Below are 24161 nucleotides of genomic sequence, written 5' to 3' on the forward strand. Positions count from 1 at the left end.
ACAACCTCCCGTAAGGTAGCCGTAGAGAGCAATAAGGTCACCCCTGAGTCTCCTCTTCTCCAGGCTAAGCAATCCCAGCTCCCTCAGTCTCTCCTCATAGGGCTTGTGTTACAGACCCCTCACCAACTTCGTTGCCCTTCCCTGGACTCATTCCAGCAACTCAACCTCCTTCCTAAACTGAGGGGCCCAGAACTGGACACAATACTCAAGGTGCAGCCTAACCATTGCAGTGTACAGGGGCAGAATGACCTCCCTGCTCCTGCTGGCCCATTCCTGATGCAGGCCAGGATGCCATTGGCCCTCTTGGCTGCCTGGGCACACTGCAGGCTCATGTTCAACCTGCCATCGACCAGCACCCCCAGGTCCCTCTCTACCTGGCCACTCTCCAGCCACTCTGACCCCAGCCTGTAGCACTGCATGGGGTTGTTGTGGCCAATGTGCAGAACCCGGCACTTGGATGTGTTCAGTCTCATGCCGTTGGACTCTGCCCATCTGTCCAGCCTGTCGAGGTCCCTCTGCAGAGCCTCTCTACCCTTCAGCAGATCAACTCCTGCCCCCAGCTCGGTGTCGTCAGCAAATTTACTGATGATGGACTCAATGCCCTCATCCAGATCATCAATAAAGATGTTAAAGAGCACATCTTCATAAACAATCCATTTTCAATCTGTTTTGGTTTCCATTTCCTTAAATACATGGTTAACATTAAGACTGTGCAACAAGAGCATATTTAACATGTTCCACAGAAAGCAGAGCAGCATGTCCCCACCACCAAGAAATGATTAAGGAGGTAACACCATATGTTTCATGTCCTGCAGAATGGTGCAAAATATTTTGGGTTTTAAGAGGCAGGATGACTACTCAACTTCTGTCCTTTCAGTTTAAGTAATTTAAGATTTTTGTTTTGAAAGAAAATAGAGAAAAGGAAAAAAATAACCAAACAGTAACACACTGAATTCTATTCTTACATATGATAAGCCAAAAATACTCCTGCAATGGCATTTCATTTCTGCTAGCAGGGGTGTGGGGGTGATGGGTTGTTTAGCTTTTCCAAACAACACAGCAGCTGCAACTACTTGCAGAGAAAACCCAAGAGAATGTTGTAATTTCTTGAAGGTCTGTGTTCATTCCACTTTACAAGAGAGCAGAGGTAGTGCCTCTTAGCTGCGCTAAGCAAAGGAAACTGCAGAATTCTGGAGCAGCGTCCTGCCGTGGAGAAACACAGCCATGTGACACCAGGCAGAACTTACATAATCTCCACCAGAGACAGGCTCCCTATACATGCTTTACTGTATGGTCAGAACTCCTTATGAAAGCACAGGCTGCAGAATCCATGCAATGTTTTAAGGGTAACAGACTATTTTCTCCATGACTGTATTTGATTTTCTCATCTAAGTGTCTAAATCTACAGGGGCTCAAACACCACCTACTGTTATGTCAACGCTTTGTCAAAAATAATTATATAAAGATATCTCTTTAAAAAAACCCAACCACCAACAAACAGAAAAAACTCCACCCAAACCACACCCCACATATCTATCCTAACTCCTGGAGTCAGAAAAACCTCAGAATGCCAGCATCCCCCACCACCATCTAGAGGGTGTTTGCAGACAGTGCAGCAAGGTGTGAGTAGGAAGCAATGGAGATACCACTGCATGAAAGGCAGAGAAAGGCCTCGCTTACTCCTCTAGAATTCCTGCAGCATGGAAAGCATTTTCTGGTTTACCTTCCTTCTAAACCACTCTACCTCCCCTGTATATTTATGATACATTTTTAATGTCATATTGAACTCTGGTTTTTGTATTCTTTTCCCCTAGAGCATTTTGCCTATATTCCCTCACCAAAAAAAGGACTATTCTGTTGTGTCACTATTTCTTTTCAACCCTTTAATCTGATTGAGGAATGTTTTATATTCTATCTTCCACCCTTCCAATGCAACAAATTCCTACACAGCCACAGTCACATGTGAGCACACAGTCCTAGGTTACACCACTCTTCAACACTTTATCAACATCTCACTTTCTCTGGCCACAGCCTTTTTATTACTTATTTACAACAAACATTTCCTACTCCTTCAGTCCTGGTCTTGTCTCTATTTCCCCACCTGTACACTGCTGTCTGATCTGACACCATCCCAACAAAACATTTATACTTTTCAATAGCTTCATAATACTTTAAACTGAATGTCTCCTTAACTGAGTCAGCAGATGACAGCACAACACTCAGCATCCTGAAGAACCAAACTTTTTCTCCCATCAGCCAAACACAGTATTTTGTTTTCACGTGAGGCATTGGCCCTGAATCATTCCCTGGACAAGTTTCTCTCTCACACACACAGTATATTGAACCAACTGTAAGAAAACAAAACAAAACACAGAAAAATAAACACCAGAACAAAACCCCAAGAGTGATTGCCCACTGGAATGGGCTGCCCAGGGAGGTGTTGGAGTCACCATCATTGGAGGTGTTCAGGAGGAGGCTTGATAGGGTGCTTGGTTGCATGGTTTAGTTGATTAGGTGGGTTGGGTAATAGGTTGGACCTTGAAGGTCTCTTCCAACCTGGTTTATTCTAAAAGTCCAGCTTATGGTGTTCTAAACTCCATCAGCCCACAGTACCCAAGAGGCTCTTTTGGGCTGGTATCAAATATATGCCTTTTGTTGATCCTATTTTCTAATGCAATCAGGGGACACATTTTGAAGTAATATGCAGGAAAACTGCATCTGTTCCAAAGGCTTGCGAAGAGAAAGGAGCACATTTAGCATAACAAAAATATCTGACTTTGACCTGCACAGTAAGCAAGTGGGGAAAAGCAGCTCCTGGCCTACTTTACAGATGCATGCTCTGGGAAGGTGTGAGTTAGTCCTTCAGCTCTAAACACAGTCTAGACAGTTTCACAGACTCACTTCCCATTTTAGAAGCATGTCCCCTGCCTCTTCAGAGAAGAACTAAATTGTTGACTAAACCTTTAAAAAATGAATTCTTATATAGGCAAAGCTTTGTCTTTTAATAACTTGTGGGACAGATTTGTGTCCTTTTGTGATGAGAACAAATGCAGCTGAGGATGGATTCCAAATTGCTCTTAATTCTTTTAATATTTCACCATGTTGCAATACTAATAATGACAAGTGGCAGAACAGTCCCCTGAGGAACAGCACAATTCAGCATTGAATGGATTACTTCATAAGGATGGGCTGAAGAAAATAAAATTTGCAAGCTAACCACAGAGAAGATGACAAAGGCAGGACATCCTTGAGCCCAGTGCTCACCAAGCATACAGACTTTGCATCAGCCCCTCCTGGAGTTCCCTTGGAGACTTTAGAACGGAGAACAACTTAAAAGAGGGGAAAAAAAAGTCCAGCAGAAGGCTGTGAATAAGGAGAAGAGAGACAGGAGACTAACAAGTCTGAGAGGAACTGCAATAAAATGGGAACAGTACCACGGTGCTATGATTTTTGTTGAGCTACCTGGAGAGGTAGCAGGCTTATCAATGAATGCCAAAAATGAGTAGTGCCCATCTGCTCCCCCTAATAAGTGTCCCTTACTAGAAAAAATATAAAAGAATACAGTTCCCTCGGTGCTACTCCCATGCTTTCAGCAGACTTGTTTAAAATATTTATTTGGGTCTTATAGGGCTTAACAACTACTTGCCATGAACAGAATAATGCTTTAAGACAGCTCTTGGGAATACAGGGCAAGTCAGGAGCTGCAAGAATTCACGGAAGCAAAAAGCTCCAACAAATTCCTTTTAAATAAAGGAAAAGCTCTGTGATTATCACTGTCTTCAAAATGGCTTTGGAGCCGCCTAGACAGGTGGTCTGTGAGGAGCTGGCTGACAGGCTGGTCCCCAGAGGGTGGTAGTAAATAGTTCTTTCTAAAACTGGCAACCCCTCACAACTGGGGTCCCCCAGGGATTGATATTGGGCCCAATGCTGTTTAATACCTCCATAAGTGATCTGGATATTGGGACAAAGAGTATACTGATAAAGTTTGCAGATTACACCAAAATGAGTGTGGAGGTTGACACTCCAGAAGGGAAAGCCATCCTCTAGGAAGACCTGGACAGGCTGAAGGAGTGGGTTAGCAAGAACCTTATGAAGTTCAACAGGGTCTTGTACCTGGGAGTACATAACCCAGGAATGCAACTCAGTCTGAGATCCACCTGGATGGAAAGCAGCCCTGCGAGAAAGGGACTTGAGGGTAGTGGTGGACAACAAGCTCAACATGAGTGAGTAGTGTGCTGCAGTGGCAAAGAAAGCCAACAAGATGCTGAGCTGCATCAAAAAGGGCATCACAAGCAGAGACAAAGAAGTCATTATCTCACTCTACTCAGCACTTGTCAGATGAATAGAATAGAATAGAATAGAATAGAATAGAATAGAATAGAATAGAATAGAATAGAATAGAATAGAATAGAATTATGTCATCTGCAAACTTACTGATGATGGACTCAATAGCCTCATCCAGATCATCAATAAAGATATTGAACAGGATGGGGCCCAGCACTGATCCCTGGGGCACACCACTAGTGACTGGATGTGGCACCATTCACCACCACTCTCTGGGCTTGGCCATCCAGCCAGTTCCTAACCCAGCACAGAGTGCTGCTGTCCAAGCCATGGGCTCATAACTTGGCCAGGAGTTTGCTGTGGGGGACAGTGTCAAAGGCCTTGCTGAAATCCAGGCAGACTACATCCACAGGCCTCCCCACATCCACCAGGCAGTCACCTGATCATAGAAGGAGATCAGGTTGGTCAGGCAGGACCTGCCCTTCCTAAGTCCATGTTGGTTGGGCTTGATCCCTTGGCCACCCTGCAGGTGTGCTGTGATTGCCCCCAAGATGACCTGTTCCATGATCTTGCCTGGCACTGAGGTCAGGCTGACAGATCTGCAATTCCCTGGCTCATCCAACCAGCCCCTCTTGTGGATGGGCATCACATTGGCCCGCTTCTAGTCATCTGGGACCTCTCCAGTGAGCCAGGAATGGTGAAAAATGATGGGAAGCAGCTTGGCCAGGGCCAGCTCATCTGCCAGCTCTCTCAGTACCCTAGGATGGATCCCATCTGGTCCCATTGACTTGTGAGTATCCAAGTGGCTCAGCAAGTCCCTAACTACTTCCAATTTAAATCTCTGAATGGGAGCCTGAAGGGCTGGCAGTTTGAAAACAGTAACTCTTCTGGGTAAAGGGAACAATTGATGGGTAATAAATACAAAATCCTCCATTTTGTCATGTACCATTGAGTCTTCTTTTTAGTAACAGCAGAGGGATTTTGTGGAAAATGGCTTTAAAAGCACAGTATTTGTCTGCTTAGAAAGACTCCTTCCCAATAGCGTAGACATCTGTAATAGAATTGGTTTAGACACAGTGGAAGAACAGACTAAATGAATGACATTTTTGCTCATGCTGGCACCAGGTTGTTTCAGCTCCCATGCTACATCAGGAACATCAGAGTCTTCTAGGACAATGGTGCTACTGCTGTCCAAATACAACCAGATCCTATCAGCCAGGCGAACTCTTGTTATCTGTCCTCCAGCAGAACACAACTTGTGCCAGCTGATTCAGGTGTGTGGTTTTAAGCTGCTCTGTGTATCCATTCTAGGAGTATGAATCTAATTATTTGGCCTTCTCTGAGTGTGCTAGGGGGAATTTTGTTTAGATAACTGCTGGGTTCTCTGGCTGGCTTTGGAGAACAAGAAAATTTCTATGAGCAAAGCAAACAAATGAGCAAAACAAACCAGATGCTCCTTCTGGTGCACATTTTTCAGGGGTGAGGAGAAGCAGGAGGAGAAAAAAGAAAGAGGAGGAGGAGCAGGAAGAGCCAGCAAACATTTATGGTCTGGGATAAATGCATACACAACTCAGGGCAGTTGCCCTGGCTTTTGTCCCTCCCAAAAGCATGAACCATATAAACTCATCAATAACCAGCTTGAGACAAAAGTCCTCAACTATTTAGATTAGCTACTCTATTGTTTCTCCCCTGAGGTCTGGATCCCTCACTAAGGCTTAATGAGATATTCTTGTAATATATGTGCCCCAAAATTACATCAGTTGCTCTTCTCTTATCCACTGATGATGTGGCTTTCTGAGATAAGAGTTACATCATCAGTGAATAAGGGAAGAGCAACTGATGTCATGTAGCTGGACTTGTATAAAGCCTTTGATACTGTCTTGCATGACATCCTGATCACCAAATTGTAAAAGTATGGACCTGAAGAGTGGACCACTCACTGGATAAGGAACTGGATGGATGGACACACTCAGAGAGTTGCAGTCAATAGCTCAATGTCCAAATGGAGGCCAGGGACGAGTGTCATCCGTCAGGGATCAGTACTAGGACCAGTGCTGTTTAACATGCTAAGTGCACGTTTGCAGCAAGCTGTGTGGTCCAGTTGACACACTGAAGGGAAGGGATGCCATCTAGAGGGACTTGGACAGGCTTGGGAGATAGGCCCAAGTCAAACTCGTAAAGTTCAACAAGGCTAAGTACAAGGTCCTGCAACTGGGCCAGGGCAATACCAAGCACAAATCTAGGCTGGGAAAGGATTGGCTCTAGAGCAATTCCAAGATGAATGACTTGGGAGTGTCAACCGGCAAAAAAATCAGCATGAGCTAGCAATGTGCACTTGCAGCCCAGAAGGCAAATGATATCCTGGGCTACATCAAAACTGTGACCAGCAGGACAAGGAGGTGATTCTCCACCTCCACACTGCTCTTATGAGACTCCATCAAGTACTGCTTCCAGTTCTGGTGAACCCAACACAAACAGCATCAAACTGCTGTAGCAAATATAAAGGAGGGCCACAAAGATGACCAGAGGGCTGGAGCACCTTCCCTATGGGAACGGGCTGTGAGAGCTGGGGCTGCTCAGCCTGGAGAAAAGAAGGCTCCAGGGAGACCTTAGAGCAGCCTTCCAGTACCTGAAAGGGGCCTACAAGAAAGCCAGGCAGGGACTTTTTACAAGGGCTTGTTGTGACAGGACACGAGGGAATGGATTGAAGCCTGAGGGGGGCAGATTTAGATTGGATCTTACAGAATCACAGAATTGTGAGGGTTGGAAGGGACCTCAAGGATCATCTAGCTCCAACCCCCCTGCCATGGGCAGGGACACCTCACACTAGATCAGGTTGCCCAGAGTCACATCCAGCCTGGTCTTAAAAACATCCAGGGATGGGCTTTCCACCAGCTCCCTGAGCAACCTGATCCAGTGTCCCACCACCCTTAGGGTGAAGAACTTTTCCTAACATCTAATCTAAGTCTGCTCTCCTCTAGCTTGGATCCATTCCCCCTAGCCCTATCACTACCCAATATCCTAAGAGTCCCTCACCAGCTTTCTTATAGGCCCCCTTCAGATACTGGAAGGCCACAATAAGGTCTCCTCAGAGCCTTCTCTTCTCCAAACTGAACAACCCCAAATGCCTCAGCCTGTCCTCACAGGATCTCTGATCATCCTCGTGGCCCTTCTCTGGACACATTCCAGCATATCCATATCTTTCTTTTAACAGGGGCTCCAGAACTGGACACAGTACTCCAGGTGGGGTCTCACCAGAGTGGTGTAGAGGGGCAGAATCACCTCCCTCAGCCTGCTGGTCATGCTTCTCTTGTATATCCACCTCCTATTCCCACTTACACTGCTAACACACCCGAAGCCTGAAAGCTTTCATAAGCTCTTAAGGATGTAAATCAGACTCACAACAGGGTCTGTCAATATCTGCAAAGCAACCACACAACACATCCACATGGAATCGCTCCATTAAGTGTCAATACCCACAGCCAGCTCCCATCACCCTTCCACTCTCACCCCAAACAGGATCTTAACTTAATAAATTGCCACAGCTAAGGCATTGAGGCAGCTCAGGTACAATACAGCCTGGATTAACATGACAGAAATCTAGCTGAGGGAGAAATTGTTTGTAATACTCACACTGAGACATTTAGCCACCCTGAACCTTGACTGTGCAATGGCTTTGCCTAGAAAGCTGCTGCAAATTCGCCTTTATGCAGAAGTTTTCTCTGGTTGTCCTTCAAATTGACCTGAAATGTAAAGGCACCTCCCAACATGAAGCTACATGGCTTTACACAATTTAGAAATTAAAATAAAAGGCAACCAAGACACCAAAATCAAGCCCAAAAGGACAGTGTTATTAGAGACACTTTCAACATGATCCATGAGGGACAATACTTTGTTGGACAACTAAACATTTGACACTAGAGAACCTCCTTTTTGCTCTCAAGAGAAGACCACCTCTCCATAGCTGGCATTTTTAACCCTTAACATTAATTATAACTTAAGGTGGTTTTTGGATATGGTTAAAAAGTAGACAGACATAAAATAAAGTTACAAGCTGCTCCCCTTTTCAGCATAAAAAGATTTTCAATTACATAGAAATAGATCTGGTTTATGGGTAATAGAAGATAATCAGATATGAACACTCAACAGTTGGACTTGATCTTAAAGGTCTTTTCCAACCAAAATGATTCTATCATCCTACAATGTTTTAACAGGAATGGAATGGAATGGAATGGAATGGAATGGAATGGAATGGAATGGAATGGAATGGAATGGAATGGAATAGAATAGAATAGAATAGAATAGAATAGAATAGAATAGAATAGAATAGAATAGAATAGAATAGAATAGAAAAGAAATTAACCAGGTTGGAAGAGACCTTCAAGATCATCGCATCCAACCCATCAACCAATCCAACCCACCCAAACAGCTAACCCATGGCACCAAGCACCCCATCAAGTCTCCTCCTGAACACTTCCAATGACAGCGACTCCACCACCTCCTTGGGCAGCCCATTCCAATGGGCAATCACTCTCTCTGTATAGAACTTCTTCTATACACAAAAAGAGGTTCAGCAGTAATACATCCAGCCTAAATAAAAGTCCGGCTCTAGGCAAGCTGACTGTGGATACTCCTGCACTTGCCATTGTCAGATACAATTATATTGGTTTATGTAGTTGATGTTTCAGTAGGTAAGACACTAGAAAAGCCAACATGCCAGCATTTCCCTAGCTTGCTGCTAATTAAATCATATGCATTCAGGTTAAATCCAAAGATCATCAAAGTGAATGAAAAAAATTCCCATTTAATTCAATACGGTGTGGATCAATTCCAGATAGCTCACTGCTTATCAAAAGCACTCCAACAGTGAGAAAGTGAAGAGGGCTCCATCTGAGTCTACAGATTTTGGTAACTCCCCTCAGATCTGAATTTTCAATTAATTAATTGACAGTTGGCCACATTACATACAATGAATCTTTCCCATAAAGCTCTATTAGAGGCTGCTGCAGGGTTTGAAGGGAGACAGGCTGCTGCTGTGATTGTCACATCAACAGCTTTAGAAGATTCCAACTATTTCTTTCACATACAGGTTTATCCTCCTTGTATATTTATGTGCAGCAAAAATCTGAGCATGGAAAATGTCAGTCCAATGGAGTGGAACTAAAGCATAGAATGTATAGGGCTAAGATTAACAGCAAATTATTTTTTCACTAAATGCTTGCATTAAAAAAACTGACAATTGAATTCCAGCAACTCAAAACTCAGCTCCCAGTGATGCATAGTTGCTTCATTCTGTCTCTTTAGTTGCTCAGTTCTGTCTCTTTGAGGCCAGGGTTTAGCAGATGTCCAAGATAAGCCTGAAGGTTCTTATTTGATTAAAAGTAGAAGTGGATAGGAGCTTCTCTAAAATCTCTACGTGGGAACCCAACATACACATGAGTGTGTGAATGCATGTTGCAATGTCTCAAATCTAACAAACATTGCTTAGGAAATTAAGGAACAAAGATAATCAAAACCCAAATGAAATAAAAACTGAAGCTGTTGGCTTTCAACAGAATAAAAGATGTCTGTGCCTAAACCTTCGAACCTGAGAAATGCTCAGCAGAAGTTTTGTCATAAAACCCCTCAATCCAAAGTTCTGCCTGTTCAAATAAATACAAGTCCAATTTAAAAACAGATTTGCACAATCCTATTCTACTTTCCTGGTATAACTGACCTCTAGTTCTGTTGAACTTTACAGCTGTGATTACTTCATGTGCACCAAGGCACACCTAACCTATAATACCGTATATGATTATGTGTAAAGGGTTCATGGAATCTTTCCCCCATCTTCCTTCCCCTTTCCCTCTCTCCCCTACCAAAGGGGAGTAACAGAAAGGAGGTAGGGAGTGTTAGTTGAGATATATGATGATTTACTACTCTACTGCAGGGATATCAGATTACACCAAAAGTGGCAAGGGAAAAATAAAAGGAAAATACCCAAGTGAAATCATACAGGTTCTTGCATAAAGCCCCCACACAGAAATCAAAACCAGGGGGAAAAAAAGCCCAGCACCCCACCCCAGAACAAGGAACTTTACAAACTATATGACATCCTGCAAGCCTCACAAATCCCAGCAATGCCTGTTTCTGTCATGCTGCAAGCTTTGCTCTCAGTGCTGTAGGATATACATAAGATTCGGCACAAATCAATGGATTCTCACCCCTTATCCTACACTATTCTGTGTCACGTACCTTGACCCAAGTATCTATGAGGCTGTTTCAGAAATGAGTCCCATTATCTGATTTAATTCTTTCTGGGGTGCTGTGCTGTCACAGGACTTGTTTTTCAAGGCCCAAAATGGTGTTCTGAGCGGTGGCATGGGGCACTGAATATATTTTTGGCCATCCAGTGGTTGCCTCTACCCTTGTAAGCACACAGTGCTTGCCTTGGCAGGTTTGTGGCAGTCTGATGTAGTCAATTTTCCAGGCTTCCCCCTATTTATATTTCAGCCATCTCCCCCCATACCACAGAGGCTTTTCCTGCTTGGTCTGTTTGCTTGCAGCACGTTTCACATTCATGGATAACCTGTGTGACAGTGTCCACAGTGAAGTCTACCCCTTGATCTCAGGCCCATTTGTATACTGCACCCCTTCCTCAATGGCCTGAGGTATTTTGGGCCCACTGAGCTAGAAATAGTTCACTCTTATGTTGCCAGTCCAGATCTACCCAAGCCACTTTAATCTTAGCAGCTTGATCCACCTGCTGGTTGTTGCAATGTTCTTCAGTGGCTCGACTCTTGGTTACTCCCCTCCCTCACTGATAGGGAATAACAGAAAGAAGGTAGTGAGTTTTAGTTGAAATATACTACAATTTACTACTTTATTGCAGGGATATCAGATCACACCAAAAGAGCCAGAAGGGAAACAAAAGGAAACTACTCAACTGAAATCATACAGGTACCCGTGTCAAGTCCCTGCACAAAAATCCAAACCAGAAAAGAGAAACCCAGCCCCCACCCCAGAACAAGGAACTTTAAGAACTACATAGCATCCTGTAAGCCTCACAAACCTCAGCAATGCTCACTTCTGTTATGCAGCACTGCTCAGAATAGTGTAGGATATACATATATGATTATATTAGGTCTTCATACTACTACTTTTAGAGCATTCAAGAGGTGCTGATATCTTGTAGAGTGATGGCTTCAGTAGATAAGGGAAAAGCAAGCGATGTCATGTACTTGGACTTGAATAAAGCATTTGACACTGTCCAGCATGATGTCCTAGTCACCAAATTGGAAAAACATGGACTTGAGGGATGGATCACATGCTGGATAAGGAATTGACTAGGTGGACACATTCAGAGAGTTGCAGTCAATGGCTCAGTGTCCAAATGGAGACCAATGATGAGTAGCATCTCTCAGGGGTCGGTACTGGGACCAGTGCTGTTTAACATCTGTGTCAGCAATACGGACGGTGGCATTGAGTGCACCCTCAGGAAGTCTCCAGATGACACCAAGCTGTTTGACATATGGAGGGAAGGGATGCCATCCAGACCGGCTGGAGAGGTGGGCCCATTGCTACCCTCATGAAGTTCAACAAGGTCAAGTGAAAGGTCCTGCTGTTGAGTCAGGGCAATCTCAAGCACAAACATAGGCTGGCTGATGACTGGATTCATAGCAGTCCTGTAGAGAAGGAATTGGGGGTATCAGCTGATGAAAAACTCCACACAAGCTGGCAATGTGTACTTGCAGCCCAAAAGACAAACAATATCCTGTACTGCATCGGAAGTGTGACCAGCAGGAAGGGTGCCTACAAGAAAGCTGGGAAGGGACTTTTTTCAAGGGCTTGTAGTGAAAGCACAAGGGTAATTGCTTTCAGCTAGAAGAGGGTAGATTCGGACTGCATATTAGAAAGAAATTCTTTACAGTGAAGTCAGTAAGCCCCTGGAATAGGTTGTCCACAGAAGTTGTGGATGCCCCCTCCTTGGAAGTGTTTAAAGCCAGGCTGGACAGGACCTTGAGCAATCTGGTCTAGTGGGAGGTACCCCTGCCTGAGTGGGGAGGGGTGGAATTGTATGATCTTTAAGGTCCCTTCCACACCAAACCATTCTGATTCTATGATCTCCTGTAATTTGTTAAAGGAAGAACAAGTTTCAAGATACTCCTTAGCAAGCAAAGCAAGAGAAATTATGACTTAGATTTAAATCATGTTTCCATCCAGTCCTGCTATGCCAGGATAAAAAAAGGTTTGAGTGTTACTGTATAAAGAACAAGACTAGTGTCACTAATTTCTATGTTATTAATTCTAGAAAGCATGATATAATCAGGTCCACAGCTCACAGAGCCTTAGAATAATGGGCTCCCATGCAGCTTCCAGTTTTATTATATTTAATGTGGTGCTGAGGGACATGGTTTAGGACAAGACTTGGTAGATAATGGTTGGCCTTGATGATCTTAATGGTCTTTTCCAAACAAAATGATTCCATGATTCTGTTACCAGGTAACATGCCATGTAAGGCTTGCTAATGTTCAAATACTTACTGCGGATAAACACAAGACAAAGAACAAGAAACCACCTGTTTGAAAGGCCTTGAGAAAGCCATGTATTCTAGCTGTGTCAGAAAGAGTGGCACCAGATACTTGAAAGTCACACTTCCCTCCAGAGCAAACCTCAGTGAATTTGGAAACTTAGAGCTCAGGTTATACTTCTCAAACTATGCCACGGAAGTACTTTTCCATCCAGTCTTTAGACAACAAAGGCAGTACCCCCTCATCTTGTATTTTGAGACAACACACACTGACTAGGTGGAAGAAGCTAGGGGAAAAAGAACACAATACCATGAAAGAATCAAATCTTTATTAATGAAGAATAAGATGCTGCTATAGTTAAAGGTCACATTATGGCAAAGCACACTTCAGTTATGTACTGAGAAAATCAACATTAAAACATAACAATTGTTCCTATTTTTCACTTGAAAACCATTTGTAGAATTGCAATTTTGCAACATGCTGAAAGATCAAGTTCCACACAGGCCCAGCAAGCTCTGCCCGCAAGGTCTGGAATGACCAGCCAGGGGACACTGGGGTCAGACGAACTCCTTGTATCAGCTGAGGAAATTGGATTTGGTAGAACCCTCACTAAAAAAGTAATTTTAAACAACAACACAGGGAGTCTGAGACATGAAACTACAAGAAGCACGGTATTCCCACATACTTATTTCAAGTTTTCATCTGGACAGGGTGTTTTACAGCATTAATGTTATATTAAGAATCTAACTTACCACAAGAAAACAGTGAGAAAGTGGCGCTATCAGGCTAAGGTATGTTGGGAGTGGAAGGGTCAGGGAATATGAAACATTGGTAGGGAGAGGGACAGAATGGAAAACAGAAAAAGCTAACCTTTACCAGGCACCATGTCTCTGTTTAGAAAAACTCTGTTCAGAAAAACTTCCTTCCTTCCCAGTCACCAGTGGCATCCCCCAGGGATCAGTGCTGGGCCCCATGCTCTTTAACATCTTCGTTGATGATCTGGATGAGGGGATCGAGTCAGTCATCAGCAAGTTTGCAGATGACACCAAGTTAGAGGCAGATGTTAGTCAGTTAGAGGGTAGAAAGGCTCTGCAGAGGGACCTCGACAGACTGGACAGATGGGCAGAGTCCAATGGGATGGCATTCAACAAGTCCAAGTGCCGAGTGCTGCACGTTGGCTACAGCAATCCCATGCAGAGCTACAGGCTGGGGTCAGAGTGGCTGGAGAGCTCCCAAACAGAGAGGGACCTGGGGGTACTGATCAACAGCCGCCTGAATATGAGCCAGCAGTGTACCCAGGTGGCCAAGAGGGCCAATGGCATCCTGGCCTGCATTAGGAAGAGTGTGGCCAGCAGGAGCAGGGAGGTCATAGTGCCCCTGTACTCTGCATTGGTTAGGCCGCACCTTGAGTACTGTGTCCAGTTCTGGGCCCCTCAGTTTAAGAAGGTCATCGAAACACTTGAACGTGTCCAGAGAAGGGCAACAAGGCTGGGGAGAGGCCTTGAGCACAAGCCCTGTGAGGAGAGGCTGAGGGAGCTGGGATTGTTTAGCCTGGAGAAGAGGAGGCTCGGGGTGACCTCATTGCCCTCTACAACTACCTGAAAGGTGGTTGTAGCCAGGAAGGGGTTGGTCTCTTCTCCCAGGCAACCAGCACCAGAACAAGGGGACACAGTCTCAAGCTGCACCAGGGGAGGTTTAGACTCGAGGTGAGGAGGAAGCTCTTCACCGAGTGAGTCATTCGTCATTGGAACAGACTGCTCAGGGAGGTGGTGGAGTCACCGTCCCTGGAGGTGTTCAAGAGGGGATTGGACGTGGCACTTGGTGCCATGATTTAGTCATGAGGTCTGTGGTGACAGGTTGGACTCGATGATCCTCGAGGTCTCTTCCAACCTTAGTTATACTGTGATACTGTGATACTGTGATAAAGCTACTGTACCAATAGAAAAAGTAACTTTTCTATATTAAAATCTATTTAGAATTTAATATTTAATTACCTCTGCAATATCTGATCGCTTTTCCACATGCAACACTGTTTTCTGTCTGGAGTATTCTGTTCCCATAGGAAAAGCCTGTGTAATACACTATGCAAGTTTTCATCTCAAAAGTAATTAGCATAATAAAAATCAAAATTAGAACAAATCTTTAAAAAAATATATAAAAGGCAGCTATGTTTACAGCCAAAATAATTAAGAAAACAATGAAAAGATTATACCACCTGTCTCAAAAATAAAACCATGCTCAATGAAGGTCTTGAACACAGTCTTGAAAGTCAAACCAATGTAGAAATCACAGAAGTTATTGAAGAAGCAGCATTAAAGTTCTGTTACTTATGTTTAGCTGGTTTTCTTCATTTTAGATGCAGCACACACACTTCACTAGGAATCGTTTCCAAAAAAAGGCAGTTATGAAAACCAAGCAGGTATGGTGCCAGGAAAGAAAAGGAACCCAAAAACCACAACCTACCTTATCTTGGGCAAAACTAATACTAGGCTACAAGGCATACCTGTAAAATCTTATCACAGGAGCTCTTATTAAGGGAGATACTTGACTTAGGACTCCAAAGAGATGAACTTGCAAATCTTCCAGAACGGTACTTGAAGTTATTTTCCCCCTTGTTCCTCTTTCCTGCCTCGCTGCCAACCTATCCCAGTAAGAAAGCTGGCATCTCTACTTCATAGATCTACATCACCACCAAAATCCATCCTCATTCCCAGTTTGAGCTAAGACATAATAGATAGAGGCATGGACACACATTGCCTTTAGCATATTCTGCCATAGCAACAGGGACATAACAGACTGGAAGGTTAATGGTGAGATCCATTAAGATCCATTAACCATTAAGGCGACAACTATTGCCTCACTCAAAAACTCACTCCCCATTCACTGGAGCACCCTACGCTGTATTCTAACTTGCATCAATTATAAGGGGTTTGTCATTTAAGAACCTAATTCTGCCTCCTGCTTTCAGACTGAATAGCAACTTATTGCTTAGGTATTTGGAGGGATGTCAGAGGGCTTGCTCCAGCAAGATGATAGAATTTGTCCTTCTGAATTTGTTCTTCAGAAGATTATCATCTTTTAACTACCCAGCTATGATTATTATCTACTTTTTTATCTTGTCTCATCATTTCCTTTGTATTTGGAATTAGGACACATATGAATTCTACATAGAAAGCAAAAGCAGAGAGTTAGTGTACCTGTCTTTTAATAGTTGGTGAAGATGAAGATTTAATTATCAATTAAAAATGGAAAAGGATTAAAACCTTGTGACTACCTAAACAGGCAGGCAGTGCTGGTTCAGACAGCTAAATTTATTGGTAATTACTTACCCACAAGCATAGATAATCTTTCCTCAGCTCTGCTTCCTTTATGTCTTAGCTTTAATCAGTGCTTTGTTTATTCTTCTCAGGGACAGGCTGAAAGAGAAAATTTGGCAGAGTTACCCCGACAGAAAAAACATGGAAACATAAATAAAGTCCCTAATGTACTATCATGAATGCTGGCCAGAGCTTTTGGGACACAAAACTGATAGTGATACGAGGTGAAAGATCAAATATGTCTAGGACCATGCAAAATCAGGTTATCTTAAACTCTACTATCACTACAATTTGCTACTATGGGTATATCATTGTTTTCCTGCCCCACAGTTTCCTCTTCAGAAATATTATCTTTAGATTTCTTTTCTTCTGCTTCATATTTAAACTGTTTGGGTTTTTTTCTGAACCGAAAGTCAAAGCTACCAGAACAAAAAGCCTATCAGCATACAAAATCAAAATGCATTACAAGTGGAAAGATCCCATTCCCCCTCCTCTCACCACCAGTCCAAAATAAACAGCCTACCTAAAATCTTCTCAATTCTTGCTGTTTCACACATACATTGTAAACCCACAGCTTTGCTTAACCTTTCTTTCCCTGTGCTTTCCACATGTCCCATTCTCAGAGACCACACTTTTGCCCAAATATACCTTTCCAATATATCACACAACAACTTTGCACCTTCATTTTACCTGGATGAGGTGTTTTCTTACATCAAATACACTCCACCTTATAGCAGTGTAACACTTATAGGCCTCACTGATACTTTGCTCTAGGAATTGCTTCCAGGAAACAGAATCATAGAATGGTTTCAGCTGGAAAAGGCCTCTAAGATCATCAAGTCCAAGCATCAACCCAACACCACTACAGCCATTAAAACACGCCCTGAAGTGCCACTTCCACATGTTTCTTCAACACTTGTAGGGATGGTGACTCCTCCCATGTCCCCATTTTTCCTAATACTCAATCTAGACCTTCCCTGACAGTTTCAGGCCATTTCCTCTTGTTCTATCATTTGATACTAGGGAGAGGAGACTGACCTCCACCTCACTACATCCTCCTTTCAGATAATTGTAGAGAGCAATGAGGTGTCCCTTCAACCTCCCCCAGACTAAACAATCCCAGTTCCCTCAGATGTTCCTCACAAGACTTGTTCTCCAGACCTTTCACCAGCTTTCCAGCCCTTCTCTGGACATGCTGCATCAACTCAATGGCTTTCTTGTAGTGAGGGACCCAAAACTGAACACAGTATGCAAGGTGTGGCCTCACTAGGGACGAGTACAGGGGCACAATCCCACTTCTGCTGGTCACACTATTCCTGATGCAGGCCAGAATGCTGTTGCCCTTCTTGGTCACCTGAGCACATTACTGGCTTGTGTTCAGCTGGCTGTCCAACAGCAGCCCCAGGTTCTTTTCTCCTGGGCAACATTCCAGTCACTCTGCCCCAAGCCTGTAGTGTTACATGGTATTGCTGAGCTCCAAGTGCAGGACCTGGCACTCATCTTTGTTAAACCTCATACAACTGGCCGTGGCCCACTGATCCAGCCTGTCCAGAGCCTTCCTACACTTGAGCAATTTAGTGTCCCACCCAATTTAGTGTCATCTGCAAACTTACTGAAGGTACATTTAATTTCCTCATATGAGAAGTATTTGGAAGAAAATGCTTAGTGAAGTGAATCTTCAGGGAAGAACTTTCACAACAGCCCAAGACTCAAGTGAAGCTGGCCCTGATAAGAGTGCCCATGCGGGAGGCAGGGTATCACGGGTTAAGCTGAATGTGCTGAGTCATACTATGCTGCCATCCTGCCAGCTGCAAAATGAAAGTGCCAGCTGGAACAAAGCATTATGGGGCTTGGAGTTCAGATCCTTTTCCCCCACCTTTGTGTTGGGGGGAAACAGGCAGGTTAACCTGTTACAGTACATTAACCTGTTACACAAGAGAAGAACTGGGAGGAACCTAAGAAGCAGGTTGCCTTTGATTTCCCAAACCTGGGGCATGGGACAGGGTTACTAGACAAAACATACCACTGTGTTAGCTGTGTGTGAATACCCAACTCTACACCATGGAGAATATGGGATAGGCAGCATGACTAATACCACCACAACATGACTGTATGCATGCTTTTATACACATACACAGGCATTTATACAGTATAAGAATAAATTGAGGAGGGAAAAAAAGACCATTGCTCTGGCAATTATGATGTTTAAATAGAAGGGTTGGCAGTGCCATTAGCAATAAACTTGACAAACTGGAAATCACAAGTCACCAAAAAAGAAATGAAGGTGGATACTGAAGAGATTCTCAGTTGCTCTTTGTATCAACCCTTGGTTTACAGCTACCTTTGGTTACAAGTGGGGGAGCATCAGCACATGAGACTCCACTTCAGGCATGGCAATCTGTGTCAACGAGAAGAATTTGGTCTCACAAGCAACTGCAGAGTGTGTTTGCTTTATAAATCTATATTTGGATTTTGGGAATGTCAGAAGTGAGCCAAAACTATTTAGAATAAACCAAACCAGGTTGGAAGAGACCTTCAAGATCATGGCGTCCAACCCATCAACCAATCCAACCTACCTAAACAACTAACCCATGGCACCAAGCACCCTGTCAAGTCTCCTCCTGAACACCTCCAATGACAGCAACTCCACCACCTCCCCAGGCAGCCCATTCCAATGGGCAATCACTCTCTCTGTATAGAACTTCTTCCTAACATCCAACCTGAACCTCCCCTGGTGCAGCCTGAGACTGTGTCCTCTTGTTCTGGTACTAGCTGCCTGGTAGAAGAGACCATCATCCGCCTGTCTACAACCTCCCTTCAGGTAGTTGTAGAGAGCAATAAGGTCACCCCTGAGGCTCCTTTTCTCCAGGCTAAGCAATCCCAGCTCCCTCAGTCTTTCCTCATAGGGCTTGTGTTCCAAGCCCCTCACCAACTTCGTTGCCTGTCTCTGGACTCATTCCAGCAAGTCAACCTCCTTCCTAAACTGAGGGGCCCAGAACTGGACACAGGACTCGAGGTGTGGCCTAACCAGTGCAGTGTACAGGGGCAGAATGACCTCCCTGCTCCTGCTGGCCACACTGTTCCTCATGCAGGCCAGGATGCCATTGGCCCTCTTGGCTGCCTGGGCACACTGCAGGCTCATGTTCAGCCTGCCATCGACCAGCACCCCCAGGTCCCTCTCTGCCTGGCTGCTCTCCAGCCACTCTGACCCCAGCCTGTAGCACTGCATGGGGTTGCTGTGGCCAATGTGCAGAACCCGGCACTTGGATGTGTTCAGTCTCATGCCCTTGGACTCTGCCCATCTGTCCAGCCTGTCGAGGTCTCTCTGCAGAGCCTCTTTGCCCTCCAGCAGATCAACTCCTGCCCCCAGCTTGGTGGTGTCAGCAAATTTACTGATGATGGACTCAATGCCCTCATCCAGATCATCAATAAAGATGTTAAAGAGCATGGGGCCCAGCACTGATCCTTGGGGCACACCACTACTGACTGGCTGCCAGCTGGATGTGGCACCATTCACCACCACTCTCTGGGCTCGGCCCTCCAGCCAGTTCCTAACCCATCGCAGAGTGCTGCTGTCCAAGCCATGGGCTGACAGCTTGGCCAGCAGTTTGCTATGGGGGATGGTGTCAAAGGCCTTGCTGAGGTCCAGGTAGACCACATCCACAGCCTGCCCCACATCCACCAGGCAGTCACCTGATCATAGAAGGAGATCAGGTTGGTCAGGTAGGACCTGCCCTTCCTAAATCCATGCTGGCTAGGCCTGATCCCTTGGCCATCCTGTAAGTGCTGTGTGATTGCACTCAGGATGACCTGTTCCATGATCTTGCCTGGCACTGAGGTCAGGCTGACAGGCCTATAATTCCCTGGCTCAGCCAACCGGCCCTTCTTGTGGATGGGCACCACGATGGCCAGCTTCCAGTCCTCTGGGACCTCTCCAGTGAGCCAGGACTGCTGGAAAATGATGGATAGTGGCAACTACACTGACTTACAAGGGAATGTTTCAGAAACATGATGCTTATCACATTGTTTAAATAGCAACATTTCCTTTAGCATTTCCAGTTTGAGTTTTGATAAAGAGAATATCCAGTAAATTTATTATATATAGAAAATCCTGGTTTCCAGAAGCATAAAAAGCCTATTCCATACCAGCAAAAATAAATTTGCAATTATTATCAATGTTATTTACACACAGAAACATAGATCTATCTTAGTTCTATGAAATAAGCTGTCAATTGCATCAGATGTACAACTGACAGAGTAAGTACATACAATAAATTACAATTAGCAGCAACTGAAGCATTTTTGCTAGAGACACACGGAATGTATACAAATATCACAGTATCACCAAGGTTGAAAGAGACCTCAAAGATCATCAAGTCCAACCTGTCACCACAGACCTCATGACTAAACCATGGCACCAAGTGCCACATCCAATCCCTTTTTGCACACCTCCAGGGATGGTGACTCCACCACCTCCCTGGGCAGCCCATTCCAATGGTGAATGACTCTCTCAGTGACAAACTTTCTCCTCACCTCCAGCCTAAACTTCCCCTGGTGCAGCTTGAGACTGTGTCCTCTTGTTCTGGTGCTGGTTGCTAGAGAGAAGAGACCAGCCCTTTCCTGGCTACAACCACCTTTCAGGTAGTTGTAGAGAGCAATGAGGTCACCCCTGAGCCTCCTCTTCTCCAGGCTAAACAATCCCAGCTCCCTCAGCCTCTCCTCATAGGGCTTGTGCTCAAGGCCTCTCCCCAGCCTTGTTGCCCTTCTCTGGACACGTTCAAGTGTTTCAATGTCCTTCCTAAACTGAGGGGCCCAGAACTGGACACAGTACTCAAGGTGTGGCCTAACCAATGCAGAGTACAGGGGCACAATGACTTCCCTGCTCCTGCTGGCCACACTCTTCCTGATGCAGGCCAGGATGCCATTGGCCCTCTTGGCCACTTGGGCACACTGCTGGCTCATGTTTATGCAGCTGTCAATCAGCACCCCCAGGTCCCTCTCTGTTTGGGAGCTCTCCAGCCACTCTGACCCCAGCCTGTAGCTCTGCATGGGGTTGCCGTAGCCAAAGTGCAGCACTCGGCACTTGGACTTGTTGAATGCCATCCCATTGGACTCTGCCCATCTGTCCAGTCGGTCGAGGTCCCTCTGCAGAGGCCTTCTGCCCTCTATGAGATCAACACCTGCTCCCAACTTGGTGTCATCTGCAAATTTGCTGATGACTGACTCAATCCCCTCATCCAGATCATCAGTGAAGATGTTAAAGAGGATGGGGCCCAGCACTGATCCCTGGGGGACTCCACTGGTGCCTGGCCGCCAGCTGGATGTGGCACCATTCACCACCACTCTCTGGGCTCGGCCATCCAGCCAGTTCCTAATCCAGCACAGAGTGTTGCTGTCCAAGCCATGAGCTGACAGCTTAGCCACCACATACAGAATACACTGTGGAGAAAGTAATGATTATAAATGAATTATAGTATCACTGATATTTTAAAGATCAGTATCATTTACAGCTGAGGCATCGTGCCTGTATGTTACAAAGTCAAGTTCATCTGGGAGTGGCAAAACTTCTACCCAAAGGGGAGACTTAGGTATATGCTATTGCCAGCAGCAAAAAGATCAAGTATAAATTAGAAAAGAGGTGCTTTAGAAGAAAAAGAATCCTAGCCTCACAGCAGGGAAGAATAAGCCCCAAATTTCAGCAAATAAACAGGTAGAACCTATTTTTTAAATAGTTCAGGTAACCTGTTGTTCTGTGTAAGGACTGTGCACACTGATTTCTGCCTAGACACTGTCCTCTTCAAGACTACCTTCAACATGTGTGAGCCTGCATGTTAAATCCATTTAAAGTTCAACACAGTTACTTTCTGAAACTTGCACAAATGGCAAACCTTAGGGGAAGATGTTGACAAAACCATTTCTCAGAACTGGAGAGAAGTACAGAGGCTGGAAAACTTTGCTAACCTCCTTCACAAAATCTAACTATTCGCCTTTAAAAGTGCCTGAACTATGGATACACAGGTCAAATTAGTTGAAGTAACAGATTCACTTTAAAACAGGATACAGAGGAAGAAATAGCTCACCCATCACTGCACCAAAGCCTGGCACATCAGCAGAGGCAACCATTCACTGACAACGTTATCTAGTGACGGTAATGCCATGACAGGACACCCACCACCTATTGCCCTCTATCAAGCCCATCACGCCAGCACCCACCTCCCCATACAACACACCAACACAAGGACAGCTCCACAGAACTACGCTGCTAGCACCAGCAGTTTATTTAAACGCTGCTTTCCCTCTCCTCATTGCTTAGGCCTTCCTGTCTGCTCTACCAATGCATGGGCCGTACAAAACCGCGCTGGCCAAGGCGGAACGGAGCCCAGACGAGGCAGCAGCGGGAGAGCTTCAAGGCAGGCCGAGGCTTGACACCGCAGAGGAACCACCACACCGGTGGTGCCGGCCTGGAGGAATCCGGCGTGCCTGGAATCGGCCCTGAGCTGAGCCTTCTGTCCGGAAAGTCACCTGCCGCCACCCCGAGCTGCCTCAGGCCGCAGCCTCGCCCCGCCGCGGGTCTTGCGCTGGGCCCGGGCCGATCCGCGGCCGCCACTCACCGCCGGGCCGCGCGCCGCTTCTCCCGCCGCCGCCACTCTCCTCCAGGCCGCACGCCGCCGCCACTCTTCGCCGCGGCTGCCCCCGCCCCTGCCTGCCCGCCGCCCAGGCGCGCAGAGGCCGACGCCGGGTAGCGGGAGGCGGCTCCTGGCACCGGCGCGGCCCTGGATCGCTGCGGGCGGGGAAAGGGACCTAGTCGCCGGAGGACCCGCCTGGTGTCGACAACATGGCAGCGTCCAGCCGGGCCCAGGTGCTGCGGTTGTATCGGGCTCTGCTGCGGGAGAGTCAGCGCTTCAGCGGCTACAACTACAGGTGCGCTCCTGGTCCGGGCGGCGACGGGCTCTGGGGTGGGCAGGGGCTCTGGGGTGGGCAGCGAGCCGCCCAGGCACCGTTTCTCCCCGTGAAGGCATGGGGCTAACGGAGTCGGAGGAGGGGGAATGCCGGGCGGTGTTTGGGGCTAGGCAGGAGCCGTGCTCGGTGCTGGGTTTTGGTGGCTCAGGGCAGCTGTGGCCTGGCGCGGTTGCCCGTGCCCGGAGGGCCGGAGGCAAGAGTGGGCCTGGCTGCAGCTGCCTGCCACAGCCTGCGCCCCGCCGGGGAGGCTCAGGGGAAGGTCAGACCCTGGTCCCAGTGCTCCTCTCCATGCCTGGCCTCGGGCTGCCTCAGAATGCTAGGTTAGGGGCCCTCCGCGTTGCAGGAAGAAGGAACAGGACAGGGATTATCGCAGCCTCAGAAAGGTCGTGTCTGATCTCCTTGCTGCTCCTCTGACCCAGAGGGGAGAGCCGGGGACAGCGGTTGGCCTTGGTTGTGAGGCAGGAGACTGGCTTTCCTGCCAAACCCTGGCATCATGGGCAATGCCTAAGCTCAGAGTGCTCTGTGCAACGAGACAGCACGGATGCCATGCTGGAGGTGGGGAGATTCAGGCTGGATGTGAGGAGGAGGTTCTTCACCATGAGAGTGGTGAAGCCCTGGAATGGGTTGTCCAGGGAGGTGGTTGAGGCCCCGTCCCTGGAGGTGTTTAAGACCAGGCTTGATGAGGCTCTGTCCAGCCTGATCTAGTGTGAGGTGTCCCTGCCCATGGCAGGGGGGTTGGAGCTAGATGATCCTTGTGGTCCCTTCCACCCCTGACTGATACTATGCTATACTGATACTGTATAGCTGACTGCCCGCTCTGGCCACTGCTGAAAGGTATGCATCCATTTTTGCTACCAGCACAGGCCTGGTCACTGTATCTGTGGCATTCACAGGCTGTGCTCCCCACCAGCATTGGTAAAATTGTGTTACTTATTGTTAGTTTACTCACTTCACTACTTACTTGGACCATGGGCAGAGACATGTGAGCTTCCTTTGTGAATCATCTCCAGCCTGGCAAGAGCTGGGAACAGAAGCCTTTGAACTTGCATAATTATGGTGAACTCTGCACTCTTCAAAGCATAAACCATGA

The 24161-nt window shown here is 46.1% G+C and overlaps 2 protein-coding genes across 6 annotated transcripts in view; one reads left to right on the top strand and one right to left on the bottom strand.

The window, feature by feature from the left end:
- Window positions 1-22946, bottom strand: part of FARS2 (phenylalanyl-tRNA synthetase 2, mitochondrial) — a 232482-nt gene extending 209536 nt beyond the window's left edge. For 3 of the 4 annotated variants that reach the window (XM_068163005.1, XM_068163001.1, XM_068163004.1), the window contains exons 1-2: window positions 22723-22946; window positions 16124-16210 (exon numbers count right to left, since the gene is read on the bottom strand). The gene's annotated coding sequence lies outside the window, so the exon portion shown is untranslated. Of the gene's footprint in view, window positions 1-16123; window positions 16211-17724; window positions 17825-22722 lie in introns of those variants that run through there. The other variant, XM_068163003.1, reaches the window with a different exon arrangement.
- LYRM4 (LYR motif containing 4) overlaps window positions 22856-24161 on the top strand; it is an 82973-nt gene continuing 81667 nt past the window's right edge. For both annotated transcript variants that reach the window (XR_010990422.1, XM_068163007.1), the window contains exon 1: window positions 22856-23032. Coding sequence is in view for 1 of the 2 variants with exons in the window: in XM_068163007.1 (XP_068019108.1) it covers window positions 22947-23032 (86 nt within the window). In the remaining variant the exon portion in view is untranslated. The remainder of the gene's footprint in view (window positions 23033-24161) is intronic.

The sequence above is a fragment of the Melanerpes formicivorus genome, unplaced genomic scaffold (assembly GCF_026170545.1).
Source record: "Melanerpes formicivorus ecotype bairdi unplaced genomic scaffold, bMelFor1.0.p_v2 SCAF_69, whole genome shotgun sequence".
Lineage (NCBI taxonomy): Eukaryota > Metazoa > Chordata > Aves > Piciformes > Picidae > Melanerpes > Melanerpes formicivorus.